Below are 19,113 nucleotides of genomic sequence, written 5' to 3' on the forward strand. Positions count from 1 at the left end.
TCAGGATCCATGAGATTCAGGGCCGTGAATCCACGATGTACTCATTATACGCGTACATACGTTTCTCAGAGGGTGACATTTTCTCAAGCTGTTCACTTACCAATCAGTGCGCCCCATAATGGCAAGTGTATCAACACGCGTTGCATATTCATGACCTAGACATGCTCGCCTCGTTAAGGCTCCCGTGCCTGTGGCAGTTTCAACCATTCGGTAGCCATTCAGCGTAGCGAGCTGTCGGCGTAGTGAGCCACCTGCCGTGATATCAACCGGACTAGCACCGGGCAGTCGTATATACAGTGACAGTCCCATGTGAGACGAGTCAGTCGTGAGTTTACCGTCAGTCCCTAACCGTCACCCTGAAGTCTTCGCCCATTACGAGGCACCACGCACCTGGACGTAACAGTTACCTGCCTGGCCCTGGTCTGCAGACCCTGCACCCTTCACAACACCGGACGGGGGGGAATCTGTCCCCCAGTTTGTAACACGGAGCTCCTGTTACACATGTATTAACACTTGCCTGTGTTTCGCGAGTGTTCGCACATTTGACTTATTCCTTGATATAGGAACAGACTTGTTGCAAGTTTTCAGTGAGAAACTTGTGAGACACTCGAACCTGTTGGTGTCTTCACTGCATCTAAATGACCGACGGTTTTCTGTGTGGAGCTTACACATTTTACATGTCGCATCAAAACAAATTGGCTTCAAACGCCCGTCTTCGTCGCTGTATATAGGCGTGAATCGGTGCAGAATATTCGCACTTGTGGATTCTTGAAGAACTACACAAGGTTCGTCAAATTGACACAGGGCATATTCCCCAGCTCTGACCTGTCTTACTTTGATATCGCTGTTACCCCGACCGTCGTCCGGAAAACCTCCGGGTGGACAGATGATGATTATGCCCGCGTGATATTTACTGTTTGCTGAGGACAGCATCGCGCGCCTACACCGACCCTTCACGCAATCCTTACACCACTCAAGGTTATTCACGCCGTGATCGTGTTATTCTTGGTGGGTCGCATCTCTGCTGTGTATATCGTCAGAAGAAGGCGTTCATAAAGCCGGACGCGTCAAACTTGGTGAACTCAACAGTCCAGTGCTAGACGCTTTGATTTGAGTCTTGACTTACCTCTGCTTGATTACGTGACTTCCATACCCCCTATACTTTCTGATCTACCGGAAACCCTCTTCGTCACATGCTGGAGTGAGGAAGTCATCCCAAATTCCGACATGGATAAGTATATGGCGAACATTGAACTATCTAACGCTTGTCGGCAGTTCTATCAGTCCCGACTGAAAGCCACGGAGAGTGTCAAAGAGAAACTAGGACTGAGTGAGGATTGTGATAATTCCTCTGCACACAAACCCGATCAGCAGCAGCCCGTCAACAGACAGTCCTCCTTGGACGACGCCATGCACAGGCTCAGGAAGGAAATGGTGAGATACACGCTTTGCATTTTACGCCTTTAATTTTAGCAAACACGCTTTAAAGGGAAAGCGATATACGTACGAGCTTTATACGTGTTTGGATCACTAGAGCTTTCAGAGGGCGAGAAAAAGAAGAGAAGAATGTTGTATGTGTACCCTGTTATTATATATGCAACTGGAGACTGTTTAGAGTCATGCCGTTATGCATCGTATTGTTCATCTCTTTATGTAACATTCACTCCAGTGACACGGGTACTTGATGATACATACATATACTAACTTTAAAGCTTGCTTATAGCATGGGCGATTGGTCGGGAAATGAAGTATAAACTGGTTGCATACAACTTTTTTTGCAAAATTTACGCCAAATACAGATTAGCGTTTCTTCGAGTATAGGGTTACATAAATAAATCTGTTCATTCTTCAGCCAAGGTTCCACATAGTCTTTAAGCAAGCATACGTAACGTATGTTAATCCGCAGCAACCTATGCAGTTATGTTTTAGACAGTCTTATCTTAAATATATTTAAGGATTAAACCTAACTACTCTAATGTAATTTTAAGAACTGTTTGTATGTGTCAAGTGGGAAGTCGGGGGGGGGGGGTCATTGCGTCGCAACATGGTCTAATTCCTATACATATCCTATTGCACATTGGTTGGCCATAGGTTTTTGGGAAAGGCGGTAAACTGGTAAAACGTGTAAAGAAATGTAAAACGCAGGTATGACAAGTATAAGAAGGACCTACATTTAATGTACTATTGTTAGGATTAAGGTATCATGGACATTGTTTGCCACTAATGAATGTTTATTCAGGTCTGAGTAATCCAACAATTCCCGTTTTACCAGCCTGTGGTCAAGTGCTCAAGCCGCAGATGGTCAGCTGTGTTGAACACTGTACAAACATTGCATTTAAGACTGCTTCTTACGTTTTACTAATCCAACCCACTTAAGGCCTGATTAGGAACTGGTGTTGACTTAATCTCATGTGGTGTTTGAAACGTCCAAGATTTTGTAATTTGTCCATACGTGGTCTTGGGTTTTCAAAAAGCAGGGCACCGTGTAAAGGAGATTAGTTTGTTTACAAAGAGTCGCTTAAAATAGGCTATGAGCACCGTGCAACTTTTCGCTGCGCACTAATGGAGTCTCTATTTTGAATTCCTGGACGTTCACAAAGGAACGTGTCACTTTCTCCTGTGAAATAAGAGATTAACCTGGCTTTGGTAATATCCGATAGTTGAAAATGTCAACACGTTTGAAGTGCACTGGGCTTCAGGCCTTTCCCAATAGCATTTCACAGCCTCTACCAACTGTAGCCAATGTTCAATAATCGACAGGAAATCAAATAAGTGTAGGGTAGTGTTAGGTAGCCTGAAGATCTGTGAACAGCGGACTGCGTGAGATGTGCTAGGTGGATGCCTATACAACCAGCTAATCTGGTCACGCTGCGTGTGCACCATGGATGAATGCATATTACGCAAATGTCATATAAGCGTCAAAAAGAATTTAATATCTGCTTGACTTGCTAACGACCTAACCTGTGGAAATCGGTCTGCTTGATAATTTTGCTCTTAAATGTTAAAAGCATATGCACTTTTGGATTTCCTTGACACTGAGAATAGGTCAGACATATTTCACCCCACTGAGTGCCATCTCTCCGAACATAATAAACCTTGATTCTAACGTCACAGGAGCAGTATTCACTCTGATGCAATAGGGGTGTCTCTGAAGAGAGGGGACCCGTTACAAGATTGTTCCGAAGACTTGATCCTACAATAGGCCTGTATTATTACAGGGCTGTCGCTTTACTTCATTAGATTACCGATTGCTGCGTAATTGCACTATTCGACAGTTACCAGGTGGCGGTTGCTAAGTGTAATGTGTTAGCAGCGTGCAGTGGTTGAACTGTGTTTAAATCAGCCGAAAACTGATTTGGAATTATGGAATTAAACACCATAACTCTCATAGGTGAAGGCGGGAAATGTCTACACGGATAGGACAGTACGCAAATTATACAAGATTATAAACGAAACTCAGAAACATAGTGATGCGTTACGCCATATTCAACATGTTGCAAGCAGCTTGCTGAGAAATCCTGGTTGTAACCCTCTCCATGGTTTTGCTACATCAGCCATCGGTTCATTTTACTGCAGACCCGAGCGCTCTGCACGCACAAATAACCCTTTAGAGCATATATTTATTGCCTGTAAGCGAGTTCACTGTTTCTTTTTGATGTTGTCACCTATTTACACCATAGCACCTTTGTAGATGACGACGCCCTCCACAACACGGCGCGTTTTCTACATACAGCCGATACATGGGCTGCAAGGAATGTCACTTCCTGGTACATCAAACAGAACAGTATAGGCGAGCTCTGAGTAGCTCTTAAAAGTTTCTTTCTAACTACAACGCACGTACATATACAGTAGATTACGAGGGTTTCCTGACTTACCAGTGAAAACGCAACAAGAAGCCTATGAATAAAACTGGCGCGAATCGTGAAAATCAACATTCGATTTCAATTAAGCATGTTGTTCTTAGTTCTTGCTGAGGATCTCAAATATCTCGAGGTACCAGGACCCTGGTCTACGAAGTAAACTAAAGATTAAGTTGATAATACATTAACAACCTGTGCAACACATGCTAAGGGCAGATGCCATTATGGTAGTTACAGTGAACCTAGCCTGTGATTGGCCTGTGGAACGTGACCCAGGATTGCTGCAATTTCAAAGTAGGCACAATTTTTTAATGGAGACTAACTGCACAACGATAAAGTGCAATTTCAAACCAGGAAGGATTTCTTAAGAGATAATAACTGCACAACGATGAAGTGCAATTTAAAACAAGGCAGCTTTTCTTACATGAAGCTAGATTAACCCTTCAACGATGCAGCTAACAAATAGAGAAAATGTGGAAAGGTGCGCAGCAGTGATAAATTACAACTGGGGATGATGATCGTATTTTTTTTGTAAACCTGTTTGTTAAAGAGTACACCTGAAGACAATCCTGGTATCTGATTTGTTAATGTGAGATATAATGGTGATTGGGTAGTCAGAAATTGGTCGTTTTTACACTGACTGAAACTTGTACTTAAACATTTGCACAGTGAAACTCTGTGTTTTATCCATATAGGAATCCAGCGTAAGAAGGCATTTTCACATTTACTGTTATACATTTGTTTGCTAATGGCAAGTACAGTGTTTATTGTTTTGTATTTGTCTTGTTGGAAATATAGCATCCAGCCATTTGCAAATACCGGTTAGGAAAATATAAGTGGGTAAGGCTGAAGCGTTAGCGATGTGAATGTGTTTGTGTAGTTGAGATTGATCTTTACAGAACTGTTGGATAGTACGGAAGGGTCACATTTTTTCTGAGTACAGGTCTTTGTGTCATTTTATTTCACCTTGTCATCCTCCGTGGCCGAGTGTATAGCGTATAACCATTATCTTGGTGTGGACCAAAGACATTAAAACCACTAGAGATCTGTCAAAATATTATGGGACTTTTGACTGATCTGTTGTAGAGATCCAGCCCTAGGCTGTACAAGCTTTTAACCACTGTATATTGTTTTCCTACAGCTGCATTTTAGGCGGCCTTCATAACAATTTAATGGCAAATAACCTCGTGACTTCCTCGAAACAAATATGATCCAATAATCTATCGTCATTGTATGTAAATAAACAGACAACCGAGACCGATGAGGATTAGAGTCAACGGACTAGTTCTGGTAGATGAACGTCCTTGGCATTAGGGCACCTAAGTCAACAGATCGACACTGAGACAACAGAAGTCTTTATCGTTGATTTTAATCTCAGGTAAATATGAACAGAATAGCGTAATAATGACTGATGTCCGAAGGCGGGATATAGATGGGGATTATGATCTCCTGCCCTTGTTATTGATGTACATTATACTCAGACAACAGCAGTCCTTGCTAACTCTCTTTTTCATAGAAAACAAATTTATGAAAATTCGACATATCCTTCACGTCTTGGGGGTGGTGGTGGTGGGTGGTGGTGGGTGGTGGGGGTGGGGAGTGCAGATTCAGCGCTGTTGTAAAGTATCACAAAGCTTAACATGTAATTGATACATCAAACACCTGTCAAATGTCTAATTTGTTTCCGGATTGGCTGTGGCAGACGACAATCGACAAATTTGGCGGGAATCGGGAAATGTGTACATGGCCAGCCGTCTCAAACATTGGTGGCTTGATTACCCAGAGCTGGGATACATGGAGCAGGGCATTTGTTTTGATTATCTGTAAACGCCACAGAAGAATTTTGCGTAGACTTTTGACTGCCTCAGATCTGGTTCCCGGCTTTGGTTTGTTCTTGTCTGTACTACAAGCAAACAGAATGAACACCACCCGGTCAAATACTCGCGGACTCCGTATTGATTGGACAAGAATTTCTGTGTTGATGGAATAAATGTTAGCTCTGCGGCTAAACACTTTTCCTGTTTAATGTCTTTCCTGCTGAAGATAGCCAGTGTCTTCCTCGCTCAGTTTTTCGCGCACTCACTTTGGCCGTGACCTTGTGAATTGCACATTAGTAGAATGTTATGTTTTAAGCGATGTGTTTATTCAGTATTATTGGATTTGAAAATATGCTACGCCCTTTAAATCTCTAAAACATTTCTACAGTGCACACAAGGCGGTTAGACGCGTACAGCTGGCTTGACAGATGCCAGTTACATAATTTGAAATGCCAAATCAATTTAGTTGAGCGTTAAATGCTTAGGGTAGCAAAACCAACTGGGAACTAATTCGAGGTTTGTTTGTCTTGGGGACAATCTAATGCCATCACCAAGGACGCGTGTTAAATTTACTCCTGTGTAACTTGAAGCGATTATAGCTTGTGTAGCAATTCAATACTTGGCGTATACACAAAGCTTAACAGGATATTGTGATCAGTTGAAAAGTACCAAGCGAAGCAGCAGACTAACGACAGTAATTGAATTATTAACCAGTTCCTTGGAATGTCCAAACTTTAATCCAGTGATTCTAAGTTATTAAGAGACGGTTTTAATGGAAAACAAAAAACATGAAGTATATACACGGGTTAACGAATTGAGTTTTAAATCACTCAACGAGTGTCATCTAGTTCCCACATCCTTCGGGGCGAAGAAAGACTTCTGATATACTTAAACTTAATTCCCAAAACTATTTCTTAAATACAGACACCAAACACTATTTATTTATTTATTTGATTGGTGTTTTATGCCGTGCTCAAGAATATTTCACATACTACGGCGGCTAGCATTATCATGGGAGGAAACCGGGCAGAGCCCGTGGGAAACCCACGACCATCCACAAGTTGCTGGAAGACCTTCCCACGTACAGCTGGAGAGGGAGCCATCCATGCAGTAAAGACTTTACCATAACTGATCAAAGTCTTACGTTACTAGAAGTGCCAACTCTTGAATACATGCTAAAACTCCTTAATCATTCATCAATACTAATATACCATACCAGAATATTTTGGTATATTTGCCCTCATCGTTTCTAAATTGTATGAACGGAAGAACCAAAAAAAAACGCCTTTGCTAAGTATGCCCCAAAACTGGTCTGTTATTTGAGAGTGGACTCATTTGGCTGTATGCTTGTCTGCCTGTTTGAAAACTCCGTGTCTCAACCCGCGGTCCGGTTGTGGGCCAGCTTCAGCGATATGCGTGACATTGTCTTCATTGTATTGTTTTTTAGCTGACCCACATTTGAAGGTGTCATTCAAGGGTGCAAAACCCGGTGACATGGCAGCCGACAGACAGCGGTGCGGGGTGTTCATTCACCATGTATGGAGGAGCCAACTCGCCACTGTGGACATACGCGTTGTGCTAAAGTGCACTCACCCCTTAGGTCTATATGGATTTTGCCCGACTGTTTGTGTCGCTTTGGATTGTTGTCCGACAATACTCAATATTGACAGGCTAGTTTCGGTTGCATAACAACATAGTGACATGGGTTCTCGGGTCCGTGTAACGGCGGGGTTTTTGCATGGGTTCCTATGAAGAAGTAGCCTTAGGTGGATATTCAGTCGTCCCTAAAATGGTCAGGCGTGTCGCTGTGTTCAGTAACTATCTCACACAACACAGACACACAGAAATCAAATAATGCCTTCGAACTGAGTAACTGAATTGGCGATCTCCTTACCATTGTCTCCAAAGAGACTATTTGGTATCCATTACCAGTAAAAAATGAGCGACGTTCCAATAACGGTCTGCCATGTGCTATTGTGGAAGAGACAAACGATCTCTCTCTATTTGGTTTGAAGCCAAACACAGCTGAGCTTGTAGATAACAGGTGGTCAAGTGGTCAGTGAAGTGGGCATTCACTGGTCTGACAAATCCGTAAAATAGCTGATATGATGAAAACACACCAGTTAATTCAAATGACAAAACTTGTTCTGAATATTTGCTTGGGTAAGCTCCTCTATGTCACTAGACAAGCCGAGACTATTTACCAAGCGATCTTCAATATCAATTATCGGTGCAATTGCCCGTCCCGGTCCCAGCCCCGAACTCATTTATATAGGGTGTGTGGCGGGAAGAAACGATTTTGAAGTTGCTCTTAGCCAAGGAGGACCGTTCCTGACTGGCAATCTCCACGATCTGAGACATTACGGCGCATTATGGCAACTAAATTGCATAAATTGCACGTCAAGTAAAATAATCCATGCAGCCCAAGTGTACAGACATCAGCAGACGCATAATTTAAGGGTATTATTTGTCACGATTGCTTTGTATAAACCCTTCAAACTGTGTTCGCTCGTTATTGCTCAGATTATGGACGGATGTTTGATAAATGAAACTATACCAACATAGATAGGTTATCTTGGGGAAAGTGTATATAAGATAGCTATTATATATAGCTGCTCGCATACTTATTATCGTACTTTCACCGTATTAGGGATACATGATAGTGGTGGACTAGTATATTTATTTCCAACACGAGAATAGTGTGATATTTCACATGCTCATGGTGGAATCCTCATGCTTATGAGACTAGGTCATGGCTGTATAACTTGTAGTACCAAAAGTCAGGTCATGTACATCTCCAGATACGATGACTGAATACCACGGCTAGAAAAACGTGTTCCAAACAGTACGCTGAGTTTGTACCGTACCTTAGGCTGTCTTTGTCGGTTGTAATGAAAGAATGTTTGTAAAACAGTAGTCCTACCGTGTAGGGCCTTGGGCTGTGGTTTGTCGTGACAACTCTCACTACGACCATCTCGCATGAACTAGATTTCACTGACCACCACTTGTTTCTCACCAGTATCAAAGTATGGCGTTTACATCTATATGTCACCCGTAAAAAAGTTCGTAAGCAACTTGCACAATGTCGGTTGTTGTTATCTTGTGTACTATGATTTCCCCCAGCCATAAAACGACGGTAATCCTGGAATGAAATATTCTTAAGTATAGCGTTAAATAACACTTGAAGAAGTAAATTCACAAGAATTAAATAAGTTTTTCTGTTCTTCGGTTGCAGGCATCTCTGATGGACCAGGATCTATCATTGATGAAACAATTGCTCACCCTTAATGAAGCCATCGAGGACCTGAAGTGGCGCCGGAGGTACGCCACGACCAACGTGGGCGGCTCTTTTCCCCTCAGTTCATTATCTGATATGGAGGAGTTTTCAGACACCGATATGTTCGACTCGCACTCCGACGTGAAAATCTCCGGCATCTCAAACTTATCTCTGTACAATACACTGGACAGACGGACGGCTCTTACTGCAGACTTTCTCAACGGTAATGTCAATATACAGGCCGAGCCGGCCACATCGACAATGAAAAGATCTGACGTTGTTAATTCACAGTCCGTAGATAGTTCAGGATTAGACGTTCGATCTGAAAACAGGGGTCAGCTAGAGGACTACCTGGACGTTCCCCTAACCGTTTCTAAAGAAGACATTCAGAGGTATCCCACTGACCAGAGCTCGTTTGACTCCGGAATTCATTCCGACGAGGAACGAGTGGTCATTGTTTGAATCAAAGGCATGCCCAAGAGCGTGTTTTAAATAAATTGTCTGTGCACTGAAGATGAAATCTAGTTAATGATATACTGGATTTCATATGCCGGCATGACGCTGATGGGCACCGGTCGTTTCGTGTCATCTCAAGGTCTTGTAGTCATGCAGGAGGTGTTCTGGTGTGCCTGGGTGTGCAATATGCGTCTTGCACCTCAAGGGAACTGCACATTGACAATTTGACGCAACAAAAGACCATTCCATGTCTGCGCCTGCAAGTCAGTAACCCACAAGGTGAAGTGTGATGAGCTTTCGCCTCAGGGGCTATTAATATTTCTCAATGTTCACTCCTTCGAATACAGATGTACCTGGGCTTAAATGACGCTAGACGTTGAGGGCTAAAGTTGGCAAGACGGAGGCCTGTCCAGTGAAAGAACCCGTCCCAAGATCTTAAGCGTCTTCCTGCATGTTTGTAACTGCAGAAAGATGGTAGTCATCCGCGATGTTTCACTTTCTGATACTCGAAAGACATGTCAAACTTTCACTAAGAACCATGCTGTTATGAGTTGTAAATAGCCGAAGTGACCAATCAGTGTTTTAAGTGCTGGTGTGTAATTTAAAACATGTCCCGAGGGATTTCAGTTCGAACCGCAGAAGACTGCTTGAGCTGAAAAGTCTTCAGCTAAAATGAAAGTAGTTATAGTTGAATACCCCTGGATTCACTGGTAAGAACTATTGGCAAAAATTTGGTCGCTGTACAGTAACACGTGACTGCAGTCTATACCGTGATTGTTTTGGTTGCCTTGTGTCCTGAACTATTTCACAGATTTTAAGATGAACGGACACCTGGTGTTTTATGCTAAGGTTCTTTCGGAGCCTTAAAGGTGACCTCAGTGACGCTAGACTGTGCCTGAGACACCACAGAAAGCAACTCGACCCCAACCCACGTCCACTGAGTGCTTGCAGATTCCATCCAATCCCTGCGGTTATTACGAAACGTTTTGAACGTTGAATGTGGAGTCTGCGACAAAGCGATTGGACCGAAAGCCACTGCGTCTTCACGTCGCCGTGCAGCCCTTTGTGAGACAGAGCCGAAGTGTAAATATGTATATATGAATAGCTTATAGTCTCAGCTTGCCTCTCAAGCACTCCTTGTGGGATACGGCTTAGACATATTTATTTAAGATGTATATTTATCACTGAAATTGTAAAAATTATTAAAGCGAACTCCTATTAGATGTTCCTTCTCATTCCCTGAGCTGAAAGTTTCAACACGCTGGCACCGTTCCAAGCGAGGCCAACAGGTGTATATATGTTTAAGTACAGCTACTGGCTTTTAGTGATACATTTTGTGCAAAAACAGAAGAAACATCGTTTGTATATATGTTACATTTGTATGCATAGGTTTCAAATATGAATCAAAAAAGTACTGCTAAATGTTTACCGAACATTCAAAACCTCAAACCTGGCGCCATTGCTGCATATATTCCATGCAGTACAATTACTGTCTTTGAACGATCTGATCAATAATGATATTGCTACGTATTTATCCCATTTACACCGCGAACTCAGGTGTTGAAGAGCATCTAATATGTATAAAAAATGTTATTTAATGCAAATAAAAAAATATTGTTCTTGAACTTTGATGTTATTAGAGCTTTGTCTTGTGTATTTACTTGCATTACCACCACAGGCTTATTTCCATTTTCGCCATGCTTTATCGGCCAAGAATAACTCTCATCTAGGAGCTTTTCGAATCCCCTCGTAAATGAGATCAAAGAAAACATTTCTCTGCATTAGTCGTTTTCCTACGTTTCTTTCCTTTGGTCTCTGTAACGCATGTCCACCAGTTAGTGATCATGCCCCAAAACCCACTCTGTCAGATGTGGCCTCTGTTAGGTGTTCACCGTTACTGTCAGCATTGTATCGCTCACATGCAGACCTTGTACTATTGTAGCAGATATACGTGTTAAGGCTATAGTCCATCGTCTGTGAGATACCACGATGCTTCACTCATTCAGCCATGCCGATAATGATTTGCCGATCCACATTTTACTGAGGACAAAGGAAGTATCAAAAATAACACATTTTTTATGTCTTCACTATGAACCGGGAGTAGTTTCTCCAATACATATTACTTCATGCATATTGACGTAAAGAGGGCAGTAAACTTTTTAAAGGATTATTTACAAGTTTTTTTTTCTAAAATCCACTGTAAAATGAAGAGGAGTACTAGTCCAAGAGCTGTCTAGAAATTTGCGAAGATTCTGGATGCCTTATCATAGCCATTCTAGCCGTAGAATTACATTCAGTATTTTGGACAGTCAAAGTTATAGTCAAATCCATCAAAGTGTCTTTCGATCAGACAATCAGCTAGAGAACCACCCCGTCTGCTTTTATCAGTTTTGGATTCAAGTACTGACTTTGGACGAGGAAGAAGTCAATGTGCAGTGGGTGATATCGAGAAGTCAAAATCGGGAAGGCGAGAGTGTATTTCATCGTGCTGTTCGTTTGTACAACCATCTGTTCTCGATACCGTATCAAGTCATGCATACCCGCTTGTCTGATCTATAACTGACACTGTGAGTCACACATATTATGTATGGGCAGTAGTTTTATCATACGTCGCTTTATCGTTCTCAAGACAATTGTTATTGAAACCAGCAGCTATAGAGAGTAATCTCTGACCAGATTGGCTCACAAATGGTATTTGGAAAGTTCCTGAATCGTCAAATGGCATACGTGTAATGTGTCAACTGTCATGTCAGCAAAATCACTTCAAGATATAGTGCGTTTCAGTCATGATCAATGAGCACAAAACTGAGATTTTTTATATAATTTTTTTTCTACTGGCTTAGTGTACCAGATCCGGGATCCTTTTCTCAGCTGTCCTCATTTTTACTTTTGATCGGGATTTTTCTAAACCGTGAAATGAGAAGTCCTTGATCCACAAATATGATTAAGGGGCAGCAGGAAATGGTGCATTGTGAATGACGTAAACCTCTAAATCCAAGCATAGCTGTATTTTATGGTATTATTGCTATTTCAAATGATTTTTGTGTTTTATTTGCATGATGTTCGTTCGTCGCCGTACTAAGAAGTTTCACTTGTTCGACGATGCTCAGGTTTACGCCTGGAGAAAACGGAAGGAAACTACAACCCTTCACCATATAAACCTTCTGACCTAAAGGCGTACCAGTATTAGCTGTTTTGGACAGAGAATTTGTGGATATCTCTGCTCCTATTGTTGGTGACAATGAGCAATCGGCAACACTTGTGTGGGTGTTAATCTAATCTAACGTTTGTTGAAGAACACGTTTCGTCCACCAAGTAATATGCATGGTGTGCAGATCTGTACTCCACACTGAAAATGTTCATTACCAAATTGCCAAAGGTCGGTGTCTTTTATCCATAAAGCTGACCGCATTTGTATAACTGAAAAATGCTTGAATGTGGCGTTAGACAGTGTTAATGGTGTTTGATAACTTTGCTTTAAATATTGACACGAACAACTTACTCTATGTTGGTATAAGTGAAATCATCTACTGCTCGCGGGCATTCATGACTACCAGCCGATACAAATGCACGCAGAAGAGACATCTGCATAAACCTTCTACTGGAATTCAAATTATCAATTGGTAAAAATATATACCTGATTAACCCAGGTGACGGGATTGACAATTATTTATACACGCGTGAACAACTTCAGGGGTGTTCATATCCAACTTTATATAGTGTATAGAGGGGTTGTATGTCCTACTTCTGGCAGACATATTGAAGTACAGTGGATATACCAGCCCATGTTAACAGGAGCATTGAGCAAGATTTATCTTAAAACAGATGACTGTTTAGTTCAGTAAATGCACGGTATCATAAAAAAACGAATCACTTAGAGCTACCGCTTATGTCCCGCATCATTATCACGTCCTTCACTCTTGTCCAGTTGATTTTTTAATTAGTCTGCCACGCGAACAGACTTTTCTTCCTTTTTTAATTACGCGTACTTAATTTCTTATGACTGTATGCTGATGTGAAAATTTCACTTGAGCCTGACCAAACACAGATAACGGTGCTTTAATTGAGACATGAATGTTCGCCTTCAGAATGTAATGTATGGGAGATATGATAAATGTTATCATCACAAACCTCGTATTCTCGTGCTAGATTATTAACAATAGTTTCTATCTGTCGGCACACAAAATGTAAAACAAAGCATTCGTTTTAAACAAATCTACACGTCAAACACGTGATGCCGATCCCTTATTGTCCTTTTTATGTTTTTGCGAAGACCTCAGACAGTCTGGTCTAGCTGGCTGTTAAGCCTGAGCACAGTGTCACAGGAGCCCCTCGCCTGTGCGATTGCTGTCAGTTCAAGTCCAGCTCATGCGGGCTTCCTTTTCTGTCGTACTTGAAAAAGTAACACCAGCAGTAACAGGATGGTCGTGGGTTTTCCCCCTGGTCTCTGCCCCGTTTCCCCACCATGATTCTGGCCGATGTCGTACAAGTGAAATATTCTTGAGTATGTCGTAAATCACGAATAAATTAAATTAATAAATAAATTAATAAATTCTCCACTCGCTCACATGGACTATCCAGTGTTTCACATATCCTCTAGAGCTAAGTGTGGCGAATAAGGAAGTACCAACATTTTATCATCTTAAGCTTAACATGCCTCGGGTTGTAATCCGTTCCCATGCCTACTAGCAGTGCGTTTTCTGTCGTTTTCAATATACAACAGCTATATATATATATATATATATATATATATATATATATATATATATATATATATATATATATATATATATATATATATCATTAGTATAGTCCAGTGTCATCAAATATTTCCTGTTGTTTCAAAGAAAAGACAACAAATAACATGGCCGTAATTATTTCGGAAGGTGGGTGGAAAAAAACATTTACATCCGCAACCGTTTCATTATGACGTGCTTGGTAACTTTAGAATTTCAACTTTTAATCTGGAATTCTTACGAGGGGATACACCATGTTAGATTTATTTATTTATTTATTTATTTGATTGGTGTTTTACGCCGTTCTCAAGAATATTTCACTTATATGACTTAGGCCAGCATTATGGTGGGTGGAAACCAGGCAGAGCCCGGGGGAAACCCACGACCATCCGCAGGTTGCTGTCAGACCTTCCCACTTACGGCCGGAGAGGAAGCCAGCATGAGCTGGCCTTGAACTCACAGCGACCGCATTGGTGAGAGACTCTTGGGACATTACGCTGTGCTAGCGCGCTAACCAACTGAGCCACGGAGGCCCCGCCATGTTAGAGGAAAGGGAAACGATGAGAAACGATGTCGCGTTACTCATATTGCACGCGATGTTGCTTACCTTGAACTGCCATACCTCCTTTATATAACATCACAAATGTGAAAACGTATGTTTTTCTAAACTTTATGTGGGATATTTCTTCCATGCATATATGCATTTTATCATTTGTGTTGTGTTTTAGTTTGAAGCGTTACTTCGAATGTCACAGTAACTGTTAAATGACTGGAAAATGGAGAGTTATCTGATCGATTTCGCTGACTATCTGCATGAGTAATATTACATGTTTGCTGACTTTGCCAGGATGTTGCAGTTCCAAGCATGCGAAGAAATTATGTCACATCCCGGTATGTGTTTATAGGATGTGACTGGAATAATGTTGAAAATGACGCTGAACCAGAAGTAAACAAATCTGCCACACACGGAGTCCACTCACGCACAAACTCACGGCTCGAACGTGGGAACGTAATGTACGTACTATAACGCAGTACACATTAACAACATTAGGATCCGGTATAATGGAAGGATATCCACCATAGAAATGGACTCATATCAAATAATTATGCCCAATCACCTCTTAAGAATTTCTTCATACGACCAAGATCTCTTTACTCTTACAAGTGTCGTGGTATGTCGGGTGACATAGCACGGTCAGACATCACTGTGGAGATTTGTTCTTCAATGTCTTCCTTGTGGTGGATATCACAAACTTGCTGTCAACATTCATTATTCACGCATGCGCTCAAGCTTTGTCATGTTACGCATCGCGCATACAGTTTGTCTTATTATAGTATATTAGTAGCTAAATTATGAACACTCCGTATTGCTGACATGAACCGAGCTTGATCGGCGGACACCTTTGTCATAATACAGTCCAGTGTTTACCGTGCCAAACAGCTCTCTCCAATACACATCTCAGTTTGATCCCAGTCTACAAACTGTCCATGAGTTTGGCAATAAGGAAATCAACGTACACGCCTTTCATAATGCCCGTCCAGTCAGCATTTAAACGGCTAATAATGGAGTCTCGTAAAAAAACCAGTCAGGACAATATGTTTACAGTCATGCTTCATCAGTCATGCCCGGCGAACTGGAAGACATCTTATTGTCAGATATACCCCGCCTATAACAAGAGATATATACACTTTCACGCCAATTAAGCGCTTCCGACACCCCGCGGTTCTAGCTGGTGCCATTCCAAACGTGAGAAAGTTTGTTACTATGTTTACGTGAATTGAGCACTGTACAGCAGTGTTTCTCACGGAATGTGACTCGCACATATAAATACCTACCTGTATACAGAAAGGGAAAACGCAGTGGACCGCTTATGATAGGTATTTACCACTAATACAATGATATGTTTCCAAAACACAAAGATTCTGTGCGTGAATCAGCAGTAATGCAATGCCTGTTTTTCACACATAAACAGACATCTCGACCCAGTTTTATTCGATGCAAGGTTTGCATTGTAACTCGCGTGGATATCGGACCTGTACGCCGGCAGTCGGGTTTACAGTTGGTGGGTTGGGGGTGAGGGTGGGGGAATGTATTCACATAATAAGAATTATAAACAATTCTAATAAACAGCGGCCAAGGAAACTATATAGGTAATAACTGGTCTAATGTGTTAGAAATGTAGCACAGTTACAAAATGCTTCGACAACGTTGTAATCTAAATGTTTACATTTGCAATGAGTTGATACAGCCATTAAAGGCTGCGTACGAGCATGTGCAGAATACCCCGATGTTTAATCCAGTGGGAGCGCATCCTTGATTTATTACAGTCTACTTGCCTCTTAAAACACAAGTTCTTAGACACATCCATCCATGGAAAACGCAATCTGCTATTCGAACTCCTCTGTAAGAAGTGAGAGAACGAAGTCGGGAGACCAAGGATCAAACCGGGGCCGGGTCATTCCAAAGATTTGGTACTTGTTGCTGCCTCGTCTGGCGCTCAGCACTGAGAGGCTAGAGGGAGAAAACTTGACTGGTTGAGCCGATGTCACTATATAGTGTGACTGGGTGGGGTGTCATGCCAGGTGTCTTAGGCATGATACTTCAGTGACGGCAGCACTTTAACGACATGAACCCGCCCTGCCACAAGAAGACACAGTGTATGTACACACACCTAATGACTCCTCGTCGTCAGATGACTGATAAATTGTTAAGTGCGATGTTAACCCCAAGCACAAATACATACATACATACGTGAGAGAAAATTTTATTTTACGTTTCTAAAATCCTGCTGTACCATTATTCATTTTATTTTCCTGTGTCGTAGGCTTGGATCAAGCGGTCATTTGACACGACCAACATCAGGGAGAATTATAGTTTGGTAAAGCTCATTCCACATACACACATCCGCGTATTGCCGGAAAGCTTTCCATCAAATTTTAGTTGTATATTAACAACAGTACAACAGGAAAAAATATAAAGTTCATATGTCCTATGCATCTCGGCCCTATATATTAAAGTAGGGTAATGTAAACAAAATTTTACTCTGGTGTGAATATATTGTAGTGAAGTTAAAAACTCCTGCACAAGAAATCTACTCGAACCCTGGATAGATTTGAATGCGGAGAAATGCGAGGGAGATTTAGCGAATCGAGCGACAGGGTGATGCATGGACGCATTCAAAAGTAATACTGTGACTCATGCTGTATTCTCAATAGCTGGAGTTCTAAATCAGCTGGTTTCTTGAATCTTTAAGCCACACACAAACCACCGTGCCGAAAACCTGTTGGGTAAGCAGATTTATGGCGGTTCTTATTGCCCATTTTAAACCAGTTTTTCAAGTATATAAGACCAATTTAAATATATAAAGCCGCAGAGAAACTCCGTTTCACCTAATAATTTACACAAACAGTTTCTTTTGCCCTCCGCGTGCACGATGAAAGATTGCCATGCCAACTGGAGAGTAGGAGACTCCGTATACTGGTTTAATGAAAGCTGATGTTTTTTCCTTGTATAAAAAAACATGTTGTTCTAGTTAAACTAACTGACCTGAAACCACGTGCCTTCGATGTTTGTGGCTGTTACGTAGCTTTAAGAAACAACACCACAATCAGGTGTTACGTCCTTTGCAGTCCATTGTTTTTAAATGATTTATTACCCTTGTAGTAAAACTCAGAGGCGGATAAAAATATTGTGCCAGGCCTACATAGGGTGCAGTCTCAAATTACTGCTCAGACTATATCCTCGCTATCATGCGAAATCACGTGCTATGGGAGATTACACAAATGGTTATATCAATATGCAGGGCGTATTGCGCCAGTGAGTTATATATATTGCAAATAGGACACCAGATCTGTTCCTTTCAAATTTATGGGCGTGGAATAGAAACCTTTAATTCAGTCGACAAAAAAGAGGAAAAAAGTTCAATTCTCTCGACGATGCGGTGTAGAAGTCCGGATTTGCTACACAATACATAGTCTATGGTGTTATTCATAAGGCTGGGCATTTGGCAATGCTTCGGCATTATGTGCCTTTTCCTGTGTATAGAATAGTGTGCTCCGGGCCTATATCGCCTAGGCGAGCAAAAAGATCTAAAAATGTGAAAATCTTAAATTAGCCAAAATTGGGGATCAACTGCATAAAATTACATCGGTATAAAGGAGCCTATTCGATTTAACTGTATTCAATCACCAAGAAATCCTTAATTTATTTTATTTTATCATACACGAGTAAATAGTATAGGTGTGTTTATTCGGCGTGATCACGCTGGCACACCAGCAAGCGTCAGTGATTTTAATTCCAATCATACACACCTGTACGTTTGTACAGCCGTAAATGTAAAGAATGGGCGAAGTGATACCTGCAGTTTGCAGTTCTAGAAGCAAATGTGCAATGTGCAAATGCTAATAACAATGTTTGTTAGAGCATCATCTGTCTTCCACAGGAATATAGATAGTTGTACAAATGTGACCGGAGCGATTCGATCTGTATGGTTAAACTGGTATTCCGCTTCACCCAGTTTTATTATGCACTTATAATTGTGTAATAAGGTATCTGTCTTCAGAGCCCAACTTGCTGTCAAAATACATTTGTACCATATACTGAAGAATAATTCACTTATATTACGATGCTTCGTCAATGAAGGCAACATTTCTTTCAACAAACTTATTCGCATTCTTTGCGTAATTCGTCATGAATTCGTTTTTCTTTGTAACGCGTATGCTGGACGGGCACCTGTCGAATATTCTTGAAGTTTATACTAGCTCAGTCCTGTTGTTAATTATATCCTCGCTTTACACTGACAGGGATACCAATACTTTAGGCATACGTGTACCTCGGGGGGTGGGGGGGGGACCATTTAAAATGTAGGTCTTGCCCTGAGTCACCATTATAGACGTTCACTCTGACCTCTTACATTAAAAAGAATGTTTGTAAAAAGGGCTGGAGTTTCTGAGGTAAACATGCCAAT

The 19,113-nt window shown here is 41.4% G+C and overlaps 1 protein-coding gene across 1 annotated transcript; it reads left to right on the top strand.

Moving 5' to 3' along the window:
* Positions 1-266: 266 nt before the first annotated feature.
* LOC135470713 (uncharacterized) lies at positions 267-11,037 on the top strand. Its single transcript, XM_064749749.1, has 2 exons — positions 267-1,434; positions 8,913-11,037. The coding sequence occupies exons 1-2, from the start codon at positions 1,228-1,230 to the stop codon at positions 9,414-9,416; spliced, it is 711 nt and encodes a 236-aa protein (XP_064605819.1). The 5' UTR covers positions 267-1,227; the 3' UTR covers positions 9,417-11,037.
* The last annotated feature ends 8,076 nt before the right edge of the window (positions 11,038-19,113 follow it).

Source organism: Liolophura sinensis, chromosome 7, assembly GCF_032854445.1.
Source record: "Liolophura sinensis isolate JHLJ2023 chromosome 7, CUHK_Ljap_v2, whole genome shotgun sequence".
NCBI classification, from domain to species: domain Eukaryota; kingdom Metazoa; phylum Mollusca; class Polyplacophora; order Chitonida; family Chitonidae; genus Liolophura; species Liolophura sinensis.

Bases quoted from the DNA above. Each gene is read 5' to 3' on its own strand.
- LOC135470713 (XM_064749749.1), top strand. From the start codon at position 1,228: ATGGATAAGTATATGGCGAACATTGAACTATCTAACGCTTGTCGGCAG. The intron at 1,435-8,912 runs GTGAGATACACG...CTTCGGTTGCAG, and splicing joins ACAGGCTCAGGAAGGAAATG to GCATCTCTGATGGACCAGGA.